This window comes from Eptatretus burgeri, chromosome 9 (assembly GCF_056783735.1).
Source record: "Eptatretus burgeri isolate ZD-2024b chromosome 9, Ebu_testis_v1, whole genome shotgun sequence".
Taxonomy (NCBI): domain Eukaryota; kingdom Metazoa; phylum Chordata; class Myxini; order Myxiniformes; family Myxinidae; genus Eptatretus; species Eptatretus burgeri.
This window is the reverse complement of record NC_140969.1, coordinates 103,690,886-103,710,243: the sequence shown is the minus strand read 5'-3', so window position 1 is coordinate 103,710,243 and position 19,358 is coordinate 103,690,886. Positions and strand designations below refer to the sequence as shown.

Here is a 19,358-nt window from a genome sequence, read left to right as displayed (position 1 = left end):
AAAATTTGCCGAACCAAGCTGGCACACGTCGAATACGTTAGGGGGAAGTTTTGTATACGTTAAGAGCACGCTGGCATACATCGTAGTACACTGGCATACGTCGTCATACACAGAGTATGTCGAGAAATTTTCAGCATGTTGAAAATTTATCGACGTACTCGGCGTATGACACACGTTCCGCATACACTGGCCATAAGTGGTAGGCACGTTACGCGATCGTTGACACACGTCGACACACGCTACTTGTACGTTACTCATAATTCGAAACACGTCAAGGTAATGGTTAGGCCTAAGTCACATTTAGCACGGCGGCCGTAGGGTCTACAAAATCTACGGCCACTAGCAATTATAGGGCGGCCGCAGTATTTCCACGGTCACACAATGTAGCAGTCACATATGTTTTTATTTGTCGGGGAGCTGCATGGCGTATTTATAATTTGTGGAGACCAAAAACGTGGGGTTGCCGTACGGTCTTTGATTTGATGTCGCACGGTGACCTTAGGGCGTTCCTGCGGCAGCCATATAATTTTCAAGGCAGACGCAAGGTGCCCGCAAGGCGACCGCAGGGGGACCCTAAGGCGAACGTGCGGCCAGACGGACGGTAATGAGTGGGTTCTTTCTTTTTTCTTTTCTTTTTTTTACCAGTTCTTTTGTTTTGTTCGGCTTGTCGAATTGCTACGGTGAATATAGAAATGAAAAAAGTTATAACTCCGCGCTATAATTCCACGGCGACCCTACGGCCTGTAAAATATAGCCATACGGCGTAGGGCCACCCTGAGGCCACCGCAGAAACTCTGCGGCCGCCGCACATTTCTGTCAATTCAGAGGGTGTACGGCCGCCGTATCCTCGCCGTAGAGCAAATGTGACTTTGGCCTTAGCGTCAGTGTTCCAGACTCCCTGTTTTTTTTTCTTTTTTCTTTTTTTTTTTCTTCGGTATGTCGGTGATGTTGACACTTCGATTTCTAGTGCGGTTATGATTTAAATTGTTGAGCGGCAGCCTATTAATTATATTATATTATAACCGCACTAGAAATCGAAGTGTCAACATCACCGTCATACCGAAGAAAAAAAAAACAAACAAAACAAAAAAAAAAAGAGGGAGTCTGGAACACTCACGTTAACCATTACCTTGACGTGTTTTGACTTATGAGTAACTTACAAGTAACGTGTGTGGACGTGTGTCAATGATCGCGTAACGTGCCTACAACACGTTACTCATAGGTTAGAAATAAGTTTCGGGTACGCTAAACATTACCTCGACGTGTTTCGACTTATGAGTAACTTACAAGTAACGTGCGTCGACGTGTGTCAACGATTGCGTAACGTGCCTACAACTTATGGCCGGTATAATGCAGAATGTGTGAGTCATACGTTGGCATACGTCAAAAAATTTCAAGCATGGAAAATTTGTCTAACAGCTCGGCGTACTACGACGAATGCCAGCACACTACGACGTATGCAAACTTACCCACAACGTATTCGACATGTGCCAGCGTTTTACCCAAATTTTCATACGTCAGGCATACGCTGGCTAAATCGTCAAGGTGTGACAGGGCCTTAACGAGCATCTACTGCACATACAAAGTACATACACGTACCTACAGCTATGTACACTGGGTTCGAAGGCTGGAAGAACTGAACAATAGAGGTCGAATGGTAACAATGGAGCAAAGAGGAACAAGTGAGGTTGTGTAAGCTGTCTTGTGAGATCACACGTATTTTCTTTGAGCATTACTTTTGTTGCTAAGAAAGTTCAAGCTCAGTTATTATTTTATGGTTGAAAAGTCTTACTTTTCCATCGTTCAAAATATTTAACGCCTCCAACATAAATGAGCATTTTAGCCATGATTGTTACTACTCAGCTCTATAGATGCCTGTACCTGTATCTCACGAGCATGGTAGACCCCGATGAGCCCCAAGAGGATGAGGGTCGACAAACTGATGAGACACTTAAGAGCCAGAGAGACGTACGAAGCCTGCCATACAAACACAAACAAAAGACAAACATTAGTAATAGTCGTGTAGTAGTAGAAGTGGTATATAAAATACGAATAATACATGTACTCTATTTACAATGACAACATTAATAAATAGAGAGTAAAAATAATAATAGTAATAACAGGGTAGTTCAAATTTGACCTTGACTTTGTATATAAAAGGCAGCGTAAGTGCGTGTTCAATAATTTTTGTGAGTGCTGTATTTGACTTTCCACACGACTCGTGCTTCATTTTTTATTTTTTTGTATACGTTATGGAGACTCATGGAAGAGCTCAAGCAGAATGGAAGGGGGAAACACCATCAGTAGAGCGAGAGTGAGATCAGAGGGAGGGGGAGGACACATGGAAGTGAACAAGCTGAATTAAACATAGCAAGAAGAGAAAGGGGAAAGTGGGGATGAAATGAAAAAGGAGAACAAGATCAACCAACAACTAACAAATGAAAAGATGTGAGGGAGAGGGGGAAAAAATCACAATAATCTAAAAAAAAAAAAGGGGGAGTGTTTAGGAATGGAGTAATTTTGGGGTCGAAGGGACCTGAGGTCGTGGTTAACAGCAGTCTTGAAGCCCTGGAGGGAAGAATGGGACTGAACAGACTGGGGAAGTTGGCTCCCACAGGTGAGAGAAAAGAGGAACAAATGAGTGAAGGTGAGCAATGAGCCTGGATTTTTGGAGTTTAACAAGAAGAACGTGTGTACCCTGCAGTAAACTGGGAAGGACAAAGCCAAGAGAGGGCAGAGGGCGCAAGGCCAAAAAGGAAGCGGTAGAATACAGAGAGGCCACCAATCTGCCTGTGATGCAAGAGTAACAGACCAAGACACTCAGCTTCATCACTGTGCATCCCTTACTTTTTTGATGGCCTTCCTTTCCATGGCATTAAGAAGGGCAAGGTGTGAGGCAGGGGTGCCAGCCCAAAGTGAAGAGTAGTACTGCATCAAGCGAATAATGAAGGCCTTAAAGGTTGTCAAACATACAGATTGGCCAATGAAAGACCTTGCATAATGAAGAATACCCAGTCAGCGGCTGGCTTTGAAGTCCATCTTGGAATATGGTCTGGCCAAGAAAGATCGTGGCTGATGGTGAGACCCAAAATTGAAGTGACTTAACCTTTTCAAGTGATTTGTTGAGGAAGTAGATGGAAGGGTTTGCCAGACGGTCCTTTCGGAGAGCCAGGGTGAGTATGTGGGATTTGTTGGGTGGAAGGACATATTCCAAGTGCTGGACCAACTCCTGATTCTATCAAGGTCTGCAGATAGTTTGGAGGCCATTGTCAAAAATGTGACCTTGGCATAGCATTTCTGTTATAAGCCAGCAACAGAGTTATTCTGAAAGCGGAGAGCTTCCTCGACCAGAAAAACAATGTTGCCACCATGGGAAATAATTTGGAGCAGGACTGTAACAAAATGAAGCAATCTCATGGTGGACAAGCTGACTTTGTGCAGTCCCTCAATCCACAGGTATCAATGCTAGTCTTCACTGCAGTATCAGCGGGTATCGCTGTCCAAAGTTTCAAGAAGACGGCTGATGAATTGCCAAGTAGTGAGGATGAAGCCACCCTCCCAATGGAAGATAATTTCCAATATCCTGTACACGAAAATCTTGAACTATGAAGCTGCCTATACTGTGTTTCCATCAAAATCAAAGCAGACATGAAATCCACACCAAGTCACACCTGCATCGGGAACATTAGCAGTCAAAGTCCAGAAAGTGTAGTCCCTGAGAGTTTGTATCTATTTCTTCGACTTCTCTGCTCTTTGGGTGAGTTGGATGAGGAAAGTAAGGCTGCTGATCACTGCACAAGATTACTGAGTATTGCACAGGACATTGTGTTATTGTCCTCAGACAGCCACAAGCACACTCCTAAACACCCTGGTCACGTACTGACATTTCACCAGGCAACTAGGTCCAAAGACCTTGTGGAGCTTTTATATTCAGCAGGTCACTGTAAGCTACCATTCAGTCAGGTATGTTGACACAGCATAAGCAAGCAAATTCAGTACTGGCAGGATATGTTGAAGAGGGAAACACAATCACCCCCAATGAACTTCACAAATGCTCATTTTGCAGGCGACATCAGGTATGCCAATGACAACATAGACATTATTGAAGAAACAATTGATGGAAAGGGAACCTTCCACGCATATCAAACAATTGCCTTCCATGGAAATGTTCTAAGGGGGAGATACCAAAGCTGAGCATGGAATCAGCATGTTCTCGATATGTTGATGTTCCTGATGACTTCAAAGACATTCTTCCCTCAAATATTGGAACCAACAAGCCTGATCCCAGATTCCAAGAAACTGTGGTGGTGGACTGGTATAAACCTGCAGACTCAAGTGTTGTGTCAGAGGCCAATGCTACGAACATTGCCGAGGTCACTGCCAGACTTCAACATCCTGATAATCAGCATGAGCCTGGTTGGACAGGCTTAAACCAGCTAATGACAAACGTCAATCCCATAAGGACAACTATTAATCCTATGCCAATCGTAAATGAGCCTGCGCATGATTTTGACACTCTCTGGACAGTGATTCAAAATTACAAAAGAATGAGAGCTTCCCCGAGACAGAGATTTACAGTCCTAACTTTTGATGAACAGCTGCATTTGTAAGACCAAAATGCTGTAATGGTACAAGTCAAATGAATGCAAAAATCTGGTGGTAATGCTCAAAGGGTTTCACATCCAGATTAATTTTGCAAAGGTGATTGGGCAGCACATGGTAGATTCTGGCTTAAAGGACATCCTTGTGCAGAGTGGAGTGTACGGAGAGAACACTGCTGAGAACAATCTCAAAGGCAAGCAATGGAACCACATAATCCGAGATGGAACTTGATGCTTCAGTCATGCAAGCAGATGATGAGCTCTCCAAGGAATTCTATGATGCAGATTTCAAGGCTCGAGAGACCACAATGCACAACCTGTTGCAAGAAATTCAGCATGTTGAAACCTTGTTGGCAGAGTTTGAGAGAGCACAAGAGGGCAATGCCACACACATCTTCTAGAGGCAATACATGCATGTTGTTTCCATTCTTCTTCGGTTTACAAGAGCCATCAGAGATGGCAAATGGGCCTTATATTTATTTGCAGTCCTTCTCTGAAATGTTACCTTTGTTTGCAGCAAATGATCATGTTAATGAACTGAGATGGGGGTGTGCCATCTTGGCAGATATGAAGCAGTTGGAGGACACAGCACCTGAAGTGTATGAAGGATTCCAGTCAGGTGGATTCGTTGTCAAAGAATCAAACCAGAGATTCAACCAATTACCTGATGACCTCGGACTTGAGCATGTCAATAAAAGTGGCAAAATATCAGGAGGGCTGATTGGAATAACTCGATCTGATTCAGCACGCAATCGCTGGGGACTGACCTGCATAGGGTGAGCCTGGTTGGCTGATGGCACCAGAGAAATGCTTGGAATGATAGATTACAATGAGGAGGAGGGAAGACACAAAGAACTCAGAAAAGGACAGAACACAAAGAGATGAAGATGATGTGCAGCAAAGCTGGCTACTCAGTTCCAGGAATTCCAGGTATTCAACAAGAAATCGTCAGAACTACTTCACCTCACCACTGGTGACATTCCTCAAGAATCGATTGACAAGACCTGTTGAATGCACGACAATTATGGCAAAGAATTAGGGAGGCATTTGTCACAGAGCAGTTAGTGGAAAGGAATGCCAGCCTTCATGCACCCATTCCGATCTGAAACATTTGCATCCATGTTTGCTGTAGAGGTGGCAACAGATAAACCAAAGCAAAAGACTGCAGTCATCAAGGCTGATCGAGATTTGTTCTGCCACCTTATTGTATCAACGGAAGCCGATCGAGAGATTGATGCTGGCAAGCTCCCGAGGAAAGAACTGTGCAGTGTTCCTCCAGCACTGGCTACAAGTGAGAGAAACCTGATAGCAGGAAACAAAGCTCAACTACTCCTTTTTTTGGAAGAAGACATTTCACAGACAGGTCTGCCACTATCCCAGATAACATGCACAGTGATCGATGGTATGGCAGCAGTTCAGGCGATGGGAAAACCCAAGGGTGCCCAGAACTTTGGAGAATATTGTGATGCTTTTATTGTGATGATCAACTCCAATTTCAAAGAGCCATGTACCAGAGTAGATGTAGTGTTTGACCGTGACATACAAAACTCAATCGAGGATGCAACCAGAAAGCCCCAAAATGGGAAAGGTAGAGGGATAAGATGGGAAATCAACAGCAGGAACCTCAAAATGCCTGTGAAGTGGAAAGTCTTCATTGACCGAAATGAAAACAAAGAATCCCTTGCTGTGTTCCTCAAGAACGAACTCAAGCACCTCTTGGCAACAAAGAAACGGAAGTCAGTGGTGGGAGTGATGATAATGCTGTGTCCTCAACCTGAAGAAGCATGGACCACCTCACTTGATCCTATGAGGAGGCAGACACTCACATGGTTATGCATGTCTTTGAGGCAAAGTCAGAAGGCTATGAGAGAATCAGTCACAAGCAGTGATCGAGATGTTCTATTGCTACTGGTTGCCTTCTGCCCTCGACTTAGCAAAGAGCTCTGGATGAAAGCTGGCACATAAAAAAAACACGCCGCTACATTGCAGTGCATGATGTAAAATGCCCAGATGATATCAAGGATAGACTGTTGGGTTTTCATGCCATTACGGGATGTGACACCACAAGCCAGTTTACTGGAACCTCAAATGGGTCATCTTGGAAGAAGCATCCTCACCTTCTTTCCCAGTCAGGGGTAGGACACATACAAGATGCACATGCGCTGACCAGATGTGAGGACTTTGTATTTAAACGATATGAACCAGCAGGAGACACAAAGTCAATTCACAATCTAAGATGCACCCAGTTCTGAAAGGGCAAGTGCAGGCAAGAAAATCTGCCACCAACCCGTGATGTCCTACTTCTGTACATCCGCCGAGCACACTCCCAAGCGTTAGTGTGGCAGAAGTCTTTGGCGTCAAATCCAGAGCTTCCTTGTCCAACAACATGTGGTTGCTACTTTGATCAAAACAAAATATTGCCTCTACTGATGACCAAAGAGAGCCTTTCTGCTGAGTGTGTGGACATCACAACTTGTGGATGTACACCAACTTGACGTCAGTGCAGCAGGACAATGTTCTTGCAACAGGATAAGACTAAAGTGTACAAAAGCTTACAAATGTCATGAACGGTGGACAAAACCCCAATAACAACAATATTGCAACAGCCATCTGCTTGGAAATCTGCTAACATCACTGCCCTGCATAAAAAAGGTGCAAAAACAGATCCCTGTAACTATAGACCAATCAGCCTTCTCCCAATCATCAGCAAGGTTATGGAATCCATCATCGCTTCAGACATGAAATCCTTCCTCTTCTCCAATGGCTTGATTTCCAATCATCAATTTGGTTTCAGACCAGGTCACTCTACCCTAGATATGCTGCTACTGCTCTCCCATCAATGGATGGAGGTCCTCAATGCCAGACAGGAAATCCGAGCCGTATCCCTGGACATATTACGTGCTTTTGACACAGTCTGGCACCCTGCCCTACTCACCAAACTCTCTGCCCATGGTATTCAAGGCCATCTCCACTCATGGCTCGCAGACTTCCTCTCCTGTCGCAGTCAACGTGTGGCCCTAAATGGAGTTCTTTCATCCCCTCTTCCTGTGCAGGCTGGAGTTCCTCAAGGTAGCGTTCTGGGCCCTGTTCTTTTTCTGGTTTTCATCAATGATCTCTCGGACTCTCTGGAAAATCCTCTATTTCTCTTTGCCGATGACTCAACCCTCTGCCGTACCATCTGTCATCCCTCAGCCCGGCAAGCAGCAGCTTCTTCGCTCACTGCAGATCTGGATAAAATCACAAACTGGTCCAACACGTGGAACATGTCTTTCAATCCAGACAAATCTCACACTCTCACTATGTCTCTTCGAAAGGACCGTTTACAAAACCCCCCCATCCACTTTCTCAACAATCCTCTGGAAGAAGTCTTTTCTTTCAAGCTTCTGGGTCTCACTATCTGCCATGACCTTTCCTGGGAAAGTCACATTTCCAACCTTGCCTCAAAAGCCAGTCGCCGTCTGGAATCCTCCGTCGTGCAAAGTCCTTCCTCGGCCCTCTTGAGCTCCTGACCACTTACAAAGCTTTTGTCCGTAGCCTGATGGAGTACTGCTCTCCCCTCTGGGCTGGTGCTCCTGCCTCCCACCTTTCTCGACTTCACGCTGTCGAAACCAGGGCTTTTAAGATCATTGGCATCTCCCGCAATGAAGCTGAGTCTTTGGGCCTCTCACTCAATCACCGCAGGTTGGTCGGTGGTCTTTCTGTCTTCTACCGACTCCTCTCCAGCCTTGCCCCCCCTGCTCTCTCTGCGATTTGTCCCAACCACATTTCCACAGGGCGCTCAAGGTCCGCCAACAACCCCCTTCTGGTAAAACTACCAAAATCACGAATCACTGCTCATCTTCACTCTTTCATTCCTCTTTTTTCCCGCCTTTGGAATAAACTTCCTCACTCTATTCTTTCCCATTCTTCCCTTCAGGCTTTCAAAACAGCTGTTCACCACCACCTCTTATCTTCCCCATCCAAATCCTCGATCTTTTCTACCCCGATAATCCACCCAAGCCCACTTCCTTCAATTCTCCTGCTTTCCTTCCTGAAAGTCCCTTTAATGTCCATCTTCCCCTCGCCATGTTCCCCGTCCCATCCCCATCCCTCTCCCTTCCACAGTTCACCTGTGTCTGTTCCCCAATGTTTTGTCCCTTCCACTCCCGCCCCTCTTGTCTCATGCCTCCTTGCTGTGAGTTGTGTGTTAGCTCTCATACGAGCCTCGACCAAGGTATACAAAAAAAAAAAAAAAAAAAAAAAATAACAATGACCGATCGTAACTCGCCTGATTAGAATATTAAAGGTCACAACGGTTATGTTTTAGAATGTTGCATCGAGCTCATTTGTGTATATTTTGTGTCTGTGAAAGCCCTTTGCATAAAGGAAACAATTCAAAGAGATATTGAATGTATATGTACATGTATAAAATATGTTACGTGTGTTAGCATCAGGAACATCACAGTATTATTGGGAAATTAAAAACCTACAAATACTCTGGATTGAAAGATGGCGATTATGAGGTACCCTTATAACTCCTTGTTTACAAGGCACTTTAAATCTGTTCCCAGGGTGCTCACAATGTTTTTCTGACCCAGGAAGGATTCTACATCAACTCCCCATACGTTGCCGGCTTGCAACAGAAATGTTACTCGACCACCTTTTCTAGTCCTCTTTTTGAGATTGGCCTCCAGACTATAGTCTAGAAGCCAAAATCTGTAGCTAGCCTAGAAAATAGGTTCGCTGCTGATTTCATGTTAGAATGGTGCAACTGGTGTTTTTGAAGAGTCTAGGCATGACCAAGTCTAGTTCCACTTGTTGCCAAGTCTGCATCTGAATATTATGGCCGCCATGACAGTAATCAAAATGGCCGCCATCAGATTTAGTCTTTTTCTTACTGCAAATTGTACTAGCCAGAAATTTGTCATGATTGTGAAATACTATGTAATCTGACACGAGGAACACTATTTTGTCCTTTATTTTTGTACTGGATCACAACTTTTCACATAATTGACAACTTAAAGACGAAATTGAAAATGCACATACGAGCAACAAATGTGAAAAAGAAAATGTTTAGCACTATTGATGGAGATGGGTTTACAGTCACTCAAAGGTTATTTCAACAGCTGTCAGATTCTTTCTAACACAAAATTACGTTGCTTTGCAGAAGAGAAAAGTGTTGTGAGAACACCCAAGTACAATTTTCAGAGCTATTGATCGGCTTGTACACTGAACGGGTTCCTACAAAGGGCTTTGCATCCACATGCTTTCGTGCAAGGCAGTCCATTCCGTGTACATTTGCACCGTCGAGTTGAGCATGACCCACGGCATTTGCATGTCGTCAGTTCTACACAGTAAGCAGTAATAGGCTGTGCAGTCATGAGTCGCGGCTGAAATGTCTCGTTGCCATCTTTGACGACCTGTTCCCACCCACAGTTCTCAGGTGCAGGTAGATGTGGTTCTTTTGAGCGTGTAGCCTGGTGAAGAGCAAGGCCAAGGCCCAGGTGTTTGGGGGTCAGTTTTTTGCCTCCTGAAGCCACATGAATAATGTCTTGGCAGATACTCAGAACTTTGTTCTTGGTATCTGTCTCATCCGCTTCTTCATTGTCCATCTTGTCAGTGCTGTCACCACCACAAAGAAGCTTTACAAGCATGTACAGGGTTTCAGGTACAATTCGCTCTGCATTTTCTGTGTTCAGTCCACCGATAATGCTATGCCCTGGAGAGTGTTTTACGTCACTGTAAATCTTTATGCCCACTCTGAAGATCCAGCTAAGGATTTCGTTCTCATGATGAGGCAGACTGCACTGGGCCAATTCATCTTCTTCAGAACTTTCACCTTCTTCAGATAAATCATTCACGGCGGTTCTCATGGCAAACTTTGTCACAGTTGAGGACGCAACTATGAGGGGTTTTGTGACATCCAATGGCTGCACGAATGTCACCTTGTCACTACCAAAGTGAACCTCCACTTTCTGCTTGAAATTGTAGCTTTTGTAGGCTCCAGCCTCAATTCCAAAATCATTCAATAACAGCATGCTGTAGTGTTCCCAGATGTTTTTCAGGGTAAACACATGTCCCTTCTGCAGCTCTTTCTCAAGCTGGTTCATCACATTTCTGAAACAGATGCTTTCAGGAGACTGGTTTTTCTCTCCACTCTCCTTTTTATACTTTCTGCGAAAAGAAACATAACACTTGAGGTGATATTTACCTTCAGCTGCCATCAAGTCTGAAACACCTGCAAACCTGTGACGCATGGTGGGGTCAAATTGGGCCAAACTAAGCATCCTGGATGATGTGTGATCAAATTCAACATTTGTCAGGACACCAGCTTTTCCAGGAATGTCAGTCTGGCAGAAAGCGCATTTTGACCAATCCATAGCACTGTGCGCGGATCTTAGTGACTTTGGGACATGGTATTTCTCTGAGGAACCTGATGTTGTGGGTATCTCTTCTGCGTGAGTCACAGATTGTGGCTGAATCCTTGACTTCAGTCTGTCTATTTTTTGTGCGTGAGTAAAGTCACTATAGCAGAATTTGTGCCATTGAATCTTTTCGACATGCTCCGGTACAGAATATTTTCTGATTCTTGAGAATGAGTCAACATATTTAGCGTCATTATATTTCTCTCTTTCTTTGCAACATTCAGCTACAGTTTTCACACCAACGATTGTAGTCTTTCGAAGTGGCGTTAACTTGCTAGTTTTTGAACTATCCTGGCAAATAAAGCATTTATTCCAGTCTACATGCTCTTCTTCTTCTCGATCCCTTGAACCCCCTGTGAGAAATCTTGCGGCTTTCATTTTTCAGTTAGTCCTGGGTAACAGAAAAACACACAGTTATGTAGTTTAGGTTCATTTTATAGCAAAGTTGTAAAATTCATTGATTGTGGTTTGTATAATCAGACATTCTAATTCGAGCCTGAACATTTCTTTAAAAATAATATAGTGAAAAACAAGTCATATTATTTTTAGAAAATGGATGGAGCAATGCTTTTTTCTATACTCCCATCAGCTCAGGCATGCTCAAAAACATGGAAATCGACCCTAATTTTGTAATTTCATGTCAATTTGCGGCTGAAATATGACGAAAAGTGTATTTAATGGCGACCATTTTGTAAACTGTCATGGCGGCCATACTATCCATATCCAGAGTTGGCAACAAGTTGATTCACGTTTCTGTGTGTCTGGACAGTCAATTTACACCTGTTGCACTATTCTAACACGGAATCAGCAGGGTCGTACACTATTCTGCATTGGACCTCCTGACTACTAAGAGAGGGAAGACACTGCTGCTTGCCTGTCTGAAGAATAAGAAATGATACGGCATTGGGTGGAATGATCAGCAAAGATATAAGCAGGATTTTCCAGTTCTCTTGAACTTATCAGCCTCACCACTAGCCATGAGCTATCCTGAGAGAACCACATAGAAAGCTGGCCTCCAAAGCCAGCAGCACACTGGACATCCTCCATCCAAGTAAATAAGAGCTACTCATAGTCTACAAAGCCTCTGTCCAGAGTTCAATGTAGTACTGCTCTCCCCTGTGGGCTGGTACCCCAACATCACATCTGTCTCTCCTTGAATCTGCAGAACATACAGCTCTCAACATTACTATTGGAATCTCTCACAACGAACCCGAAGCACAAGGTCTGTTGCTTTCATGCCTCAGGCAAGTCAATGGTCTCTTTTTTTTTTTAACCGCCTCTTTCCCAGTATTTATCCCTCTGCTCTCTTTCTCTGACCCTTCCTAGCATTTCCAGGATGCACGCATTCTTCCAGTAACCCCCATCTAGTTAAACCTCCAAAATATAGGCTGACTGCACAACTCAACTCCTTTGTTCCCCACTTCCCCCATTTATTGTACCGCCTTTCAGAGGACATTCTATCCGACCCTTCCCTCGAGGGCTTCAAGCAGGCAATGCACCGCCACCCCGTGTCATCTCCTATCCTAACCCACGATACTTCCCTCCATTAATCTTTCTTAACCCAACCATATTATTAAATGTTAGTTTCAGTGTTTCCAACCCTTCTCTCTCTTCTCCTTTCACATTCGTTTATTCCCTCGCCTATTGTGCCCAATTATTGTTGCCATGTTACCCCACTGTCAATTTAACCTTGCTCTTCCATGAGCTTCATTTTTGCAGAGAAAAAGAAAAATGCAATGCATGGTGGGTACCAAAGGACCTCTGCTTGGTCTTGACCCATTTTCACACTCTGAATATCTTCCCTCACTACCTCTTCCAAGCCGAACATGTTGTCAGTAGTTCGGCCAAGATATTAGCCCACTGCTTTGCCCCAATGCCAATCTACCGCCCTCACTAATTATTGTATTCCTAATTATGAACATCAGCATAAATATAACAGCCCATGAGCGTAATGGCTGAACGTGATCGAAGCAAAACTGAGCTGAATGCCAAAATGGACTTCCTGGCATCATCAGACTGCTGCCAATTAATCTTTCAGCACCTTCTTTCGGAAGAAAGCATATCTATAGATGAACAAACATGGCAGCAGACAACGAAATCACTGCAATAAACACTACAAAGCACTCAGTACATAAATTATTCACAAAACATCAGCTTTGATCCTGAAGTTTAGAAGAAAGAAAAACCTGATGCTCATTACCTCTAATTATCAGGATTAATTGTGTGCAGGCCTGAGAGGAGAGAGAGTCTTGGCCATATGTTCACTGCATTTGGACCAAATCCCCAAAGCTAATGCAACCTTATGGTCCTCTGGGATGGCTACAATTCCGGTACAGAATGAACCGATGCTTTGGTATCGAGTTAACGTTTTATCAATTCTTCCTCTAAAGTTGCCCATTGTGTTAAATTCACATCGATATAACAATCTCAAGCTAACATCCAGAACACACTAAGTGGTTGAACAATACCTAGTGGCTTGTTAATATACTGTGATTCCTGCGAGAAGCTACAGGTGTAAATCAAAGCCTGTTATATTTCATCAGATGTGTGTGTGTGTTTATGACTCACTCGACGAGGATATACAGATTACATTTGATCTGATTACACTGAACAACAAATTTCAAATTTTTTTTTTTACTGGAGATGTGTAAAGTGATTAAGACTAATTTGGGTACGCTGATTTCAAAAATCATAACCGTTTTGCTGTATCACGTCAGGATTTTCAGGAACAGAAATATTCCCATTGCCTAGAAGTCAGGATTTCAATGAAATTTACATATGTCTTTAACATGTCTATTTCGTACAATTGTTGTTAACTTGTGTTATATTTCTTTCTTTCAGATAAAGATGAGTAGGCGTTCCTGTACCAATCATCCTAACAACTTCTGTTATGTCTGTGGTCGGTATACCAAAAAAGATCAACAGCGAAGTATATCTACAGCAGTGAAAATGAAGGCCGCCTACTTTCACTACTTCGGGTGTAAGGTGGGGGACCAAGAACAGAGCTGGGCACCACACATCTGCTGCACAAGCTGTCACACAACCTTGACTCAGTGGTTGGTGGGCAAGCGCGCGAGCATGCCATTTGCGGTGCCCATGATATGGCGTGAGCCGCAGAATCATCATGATGATTGTTATTTCTGCTGCACAAGCATCGCCGGCTTCAACAAGAAGAATAAAGGTCACATCAAGTACGCTGACTGCGTCTCTGCTCGTAAACCTGTGCCTCATGATGACGAGAACCCCGTTCCAACACCTCCAGCTGATCAGAACATAGCTGTAAGCAGTGGTGAAGAGGATGGTGATGATGAACCTTTTGAACCCGACACTCAAGAATCACACCTTCTGAACCAGGGAGACTTAAATGATCTTGTAAGAGATCTCTCGCTGTCAAAGGCGAAGGCAGAGCTGCTTGGATCAAGGCTGCAGCAGTGGAATCTACTTGAACCTAACACCAAGATATCCTTGTTCAGAGCATGTCACAGAGACATGGCTGAGTTCTTTGAGATGGAAGACACGATGACATTCTGCAGTGACATTAACGGTCTGTTGAAAGAACTTGGGTGTGATCACGATCCTGCAGACTGGCGCCTCTTCATCGACTCGGGGAAGAACAGCTTGAAGGCTGTTTTGCTCCACATTGGCAACGAGAAACCATCAGTCCCACTGGCTCACGCGTTCGGCATGACAGAGACCTATGAGACTATGCGGCAGCTGCTTGATTCCATCAAGTACAATGACTTCAACTGGCACATCTGCGGAGACTTGAAAGTGGTGGCGCTGTTGTTAGGGCTGCAGTCAGGCTACACGAAATACATGTGCTTCCTTTGTCTCTGGGATAGCAGAGACGACAAGAATCACTGGACGAAGAAAGATTTGGAAGAGCGAAAAGAGCATGTACCTGGTCGACACAACGTGAAGCATGTCGCCCTTGTCGACCCAGCCAAGGTTTTCCTTCCACCACTCCACATAAAGCTCGGCTTGATGAAAAGTTTTGTACGGGCAATGGATCTGAATGGGCGTGGGTTTTTATACCTCAAGGAAAAGTTTGGCAACACCTTGTCGGAGGCCAAGATCAAGGCTGGTGTCTTTGTTGGACCGCAAATCCGACAGATTATGAAGGACGAAACTTTTCCGACAACTCTCAACCCCAAAGAGCTGGCAGCGTGGAGGAGCTTCAAAGCTGTGACGGACAACTTCTTGGGGAATGAGCGCGCGGACAACTATGAAGAAATAGTGCAGCAGCTGCTGGAGTCCTTCAGGAAACTTGGCTCCAGGATGTCCCTGAAAATCCATTTCCTACACCAGCACCTGAACTTCTTGCCTGACAACTTGGGAGCAGTCTCGGACGAGCACGGCGAGCGATTCCACCAAGAGATTTCACTCATGGAGACGCGTTACCAAGGGCGGCACAACCCGAACATGATGGGCGATTTCTGCTGGTTCCTGCATCGTGAAACTGACACAGAGCAGCACAAACGCAAAGCCAAATGCCTAAAGCATTTTTAATTACATTCTAGTGGAGTTTTTCTGTAATTTCTATAATTTTGAAGCATTCATGATGAAATAAATGAATAAATGAATTTTTGTAAATTTCATTGAAATCCTGACTTCTAGGCAATGGGAATATTTCTGTTCCTGAAAATCCTGACGTGATACAGCAAAACGGTTATGATTTTTGAAATCAGCGTACCCAAATTAGTCTAAATCACTTTACACATCTCCAGTAAAAAATTTTTGTTGTTCAGTGTTACCAATGTGGACTCACTCACTCACTGGCAGACAACACCAATAAAATAACATCTCCTATTCCTTTATAAACATGCAATGAAGCTAATCACTCATCCAATAAGTTTCTACATCTGAATATATATATATATATATGTGAGCCTGGTGTTGGCGCAGTGGTTTGGGCAGTGGCTTGGGATCCAAAAGGTCCTGAGTTCAAGCCCCGTTGGGCCACTGAATTAATACACCAGGGGGTTGACTCAGCCTGTCATCCTTCCGAGGTCGGCGAAGTGAGTACCAGTATACTGGGCCGGTATATACCCCGGTTAAAATAGGTGTACCATATCCCTGTGTCGTAAAAGGCGACCAGGGTTGCGTCAGGAAGCGTAAAACATGTGCCAAATCACGATGCGGATCATACGGATGATCTACTGTGGCGACTCCTAAAGGGAGCAGCTGAAAGAAGAAGATATATATATATATATATATATATATATATATATATATATATATATATATATATATATATATATATATATATATATATATATATATATATATATATATATATATATATATATATACATACATACATATATCGTGAAAAATAGGATGGTACTGGTTCGTGTATTATAAATCTTAACCTGTCTAATCATTATTACTAATTATGTTTCACTGACAGGTGAGCAAGGTATACAATCAACTTGTGCTTGAATTAAACACAACATGGACCTGATACTCGAGGTCTCTCGCCTTTTGGGTGGTATGAGGATTAGATCTGTGTAATATGAAAGATAAATCTTGAATGTTTTTTGAAATATCGCGTACACAATCAAGATGGTTGCTGTGGGAACAGAATTCATCCAATCACAGCCGTTATTTAATCAGGTTGAGGAAACGTCATGAGGAATAGATATCTACAATATGAAAACTAAATGTTCAAAGGTTTTTTGAAATATTACGTATACAAACAGTACATAGACGGATAAATGATCAGTCAGTTGGTCGGTCGTACAGACAGAGCTCATTTTATTGTCCCTGTCTCCGACCATAAAACAACAAGGGGCGGGAGACAAATCTGTCATGGGCATTAAACAACTTTGTCAAGCTATGCAAAAGGCCACCCAGAAGCACGAGTTGAACCCGTCAGCTTTTGAGCGACCCTCACACGATCGGCTTCACGATCCAGGTCAAAATGTTACGACGGTTACCTGTTATGTGACTGTTAGTTGAGCGTGTGAGAAATGCTGTGAATGTTGCGTTGAAAAACAATTTGCTGTTGTTGGAGATCCTGCACAGAATCTGTGCATTTTTCAGTTGTTGTGTATGGTTCAAAGCTGGCCTCCAAAGCCAGTCACCGACTGGGCATCCTCTGTTGTGCAAAGTCCTTCCTTAGTACATCTGAGCTCTTGACCACAAACAAAGCTTTCGTCCGCAGCCTGATGGAGTACTGCTCTCCACTCAGGGCCGGTGCTTCTGCCTCCCACCTTTCTCGGCTTCACGCTGTGGAAACCAAGGCATTTAGAATCATTGGTATCTCCCGTGATGAGGCTGATTCTTTGGGGCTCTGTCTCTGTCTCTGTCTGTCTCTCTCTCAGCAGGTTGGTGGTCTTTTTGTCTTCTACCGTCAACTCTGGTCCGCCAGCAACCCCCTTCTTGTAAAACTACCAAAATCAATAATTACTGCTCACCTTCACTCTTTCATTCCTCTTTTCCCACACCTTTAGAACAAACTCCCACACTCTCTTCATTCCCACTCTTCCCTCCAGGTCTTCAAAACAGCTGTTTACCACCACCTCTTATCTTCCCCTATCTAAAACCACGATCTGTTCCGTCACACCTAATCCACCCCAAACGAAACTCCTTCAAATTCCCTGCTTTCCTTCCTGAAAGTCCCTGTAGCGTCCATCTTGTTTACCCTTTGTACGCCACCCCATCCCTTTCCCTTCCGCAGATCTCGTGTTTCTATTCGCCACTTTTTTCCTTCCCTCTCCCGCCCCTCTTTTCTCCTGCTCCCCTCGTTGTACGTTCTGTGTGTTAGCTCTCATATGAGCCTCGACATTGTATACAAAGAAAAAAAAAAAGGTTCAATAAAATGAGACCACTTGGACTGGCAGATGGTTTAGAGGTATAATCACTTGCCTCGAAGCTGTCCAGCTTGGATTTGATTCCCGACCTGACTATAAACTGTCATCGTGGTGTTTCACAGGACGGCTGATTCATCAATGCGCGTCGTCCCTCGGATAGACGTTAAACTGGGCGTCCCATCTGCCAACATTAGTCATTGGACGTTCAAGATCCGGTGGTGTCCTTTGCAAAGAGTAGTTGAGCTATTGCCAGCAGCAACAAAAAAATTACAAATTCCTGCCCCAACCAGCAGAGGACATTGCATCAGCGGCACAGTCATGCCTCAGCCAATGACGATACCCTGCAGTGTTGTGTTGCATGTGAAAGAGGAAGAAGAAAAAAACCACTTTATTCTGCTTTCATTATTGAAACTATAAGTGCACTCATTGACGTCACGCTGTCGCCAGATTTGCCTCTACCCACATCATTACATCATTATACATATTTGTACCACGTTTAATTTAAATATTCAAACACAAATTCAAAATATTAAATAATTCTGGCTGCCAGACCATGTGCCTGATCAGGTTGAAATATAAAACATATATTCCCAATGACTACAAGATAATTGTGAAGTTTCACGTCGATTGATAAAGAGGTTCAAGAGAAATAAAGTTTTGTAAATGTCCTTTGAATACAATATGGATGCCAGATTATGTGACCTACTAATTTATCGTGAACACCATGATATCCCCAAGGCTTGCGGAACATGTGGGTGAAGTCGCTCTGGAGGAGGTTTTTTTTTAAAGGTTTATTCTTCAAAAAAAATCAAAGCTGCCAAAACATGGCTTTGGTTAGGTTAGGTAAGGTATGGGAGCATGCGCTGGAGCAACGCATCGCTGCGTCCATTTTCCATCAGTACTCCATGGCCTCTGTCTAGACATCCCCAAAGAAGATGCCTGGCCTATCCCCATCGTCTTGAGATGCCGATTCACCTGTTGCAACCACAAGTCACGTGGTCATCCCGTTTGCCTTCTCCACTCATGAGGTTCCCTCGCTGAGAAAATTTGTTGAGCAGGATCAGCATCAAGTAAATGAGCCACATGTTCATCCAGCCACAGCTGACGCTCACAGACTGTACAGGTAACAAGTCTCATTTGAGTCTCTCTCTCAGCAACCGCTCGTTGGACACAAAGTCTGACCAGCGATAGCCACGATGCTCCAAAGAGACCTGGTACCGGAGGAGGTGAGTCTTCATCTCAGATCCTTGGTCAGAGTCCAAGTCTCACATCCGTAGAGCAACACTGGAAGCACCAAGGACTTAAAGACTCGGACTTTCGTCCTCCTGCATATGTCCAGACAGCACCACACCCCATGATCCAGTGAATCAATGACTCCCCTGGCCCGACCAAGATGTCTATTTACCTCTGGCTCACAACATCCTGCTGAAACTCTCATCTGCGTTCGGTGAGGACGCAGAGAGCAAGGACACGGTCAATCATTGACCCTTTGGTGGAAAGCCTGACTGCTCCAGGAACTGGTGCTCAAACAGATGGTA

At 44.0% G+C, this 19,358-nt stretch overlaps 1 protein-coding gene across 2 annotated transcripts in view; it reads right to left on the bottom strand.

Annotated features, from left to right (window-relative positions):
• LOC147020805 (small conductance calcium-activated potassium channel protein 2-like) overlaps positions 1-19,358 on the bottom strand; it is a 224,173-nt gene that overhangs the window by 158,303 nt on the left and 46,512 nt on the right. For both annotated transcript variants that reach the window (XM_085896434.1, XM_085896433.1), the window contains exon 2: positions 1,882-1,977. In XM_085896434.1, coding sequence (XP_085752560.1) covers positions 1,882-1,977 — 96 coding nt within the window. The remainder of the gene's footprint in view (positions 1-1,881; positions 1,978-19,358) is intronic.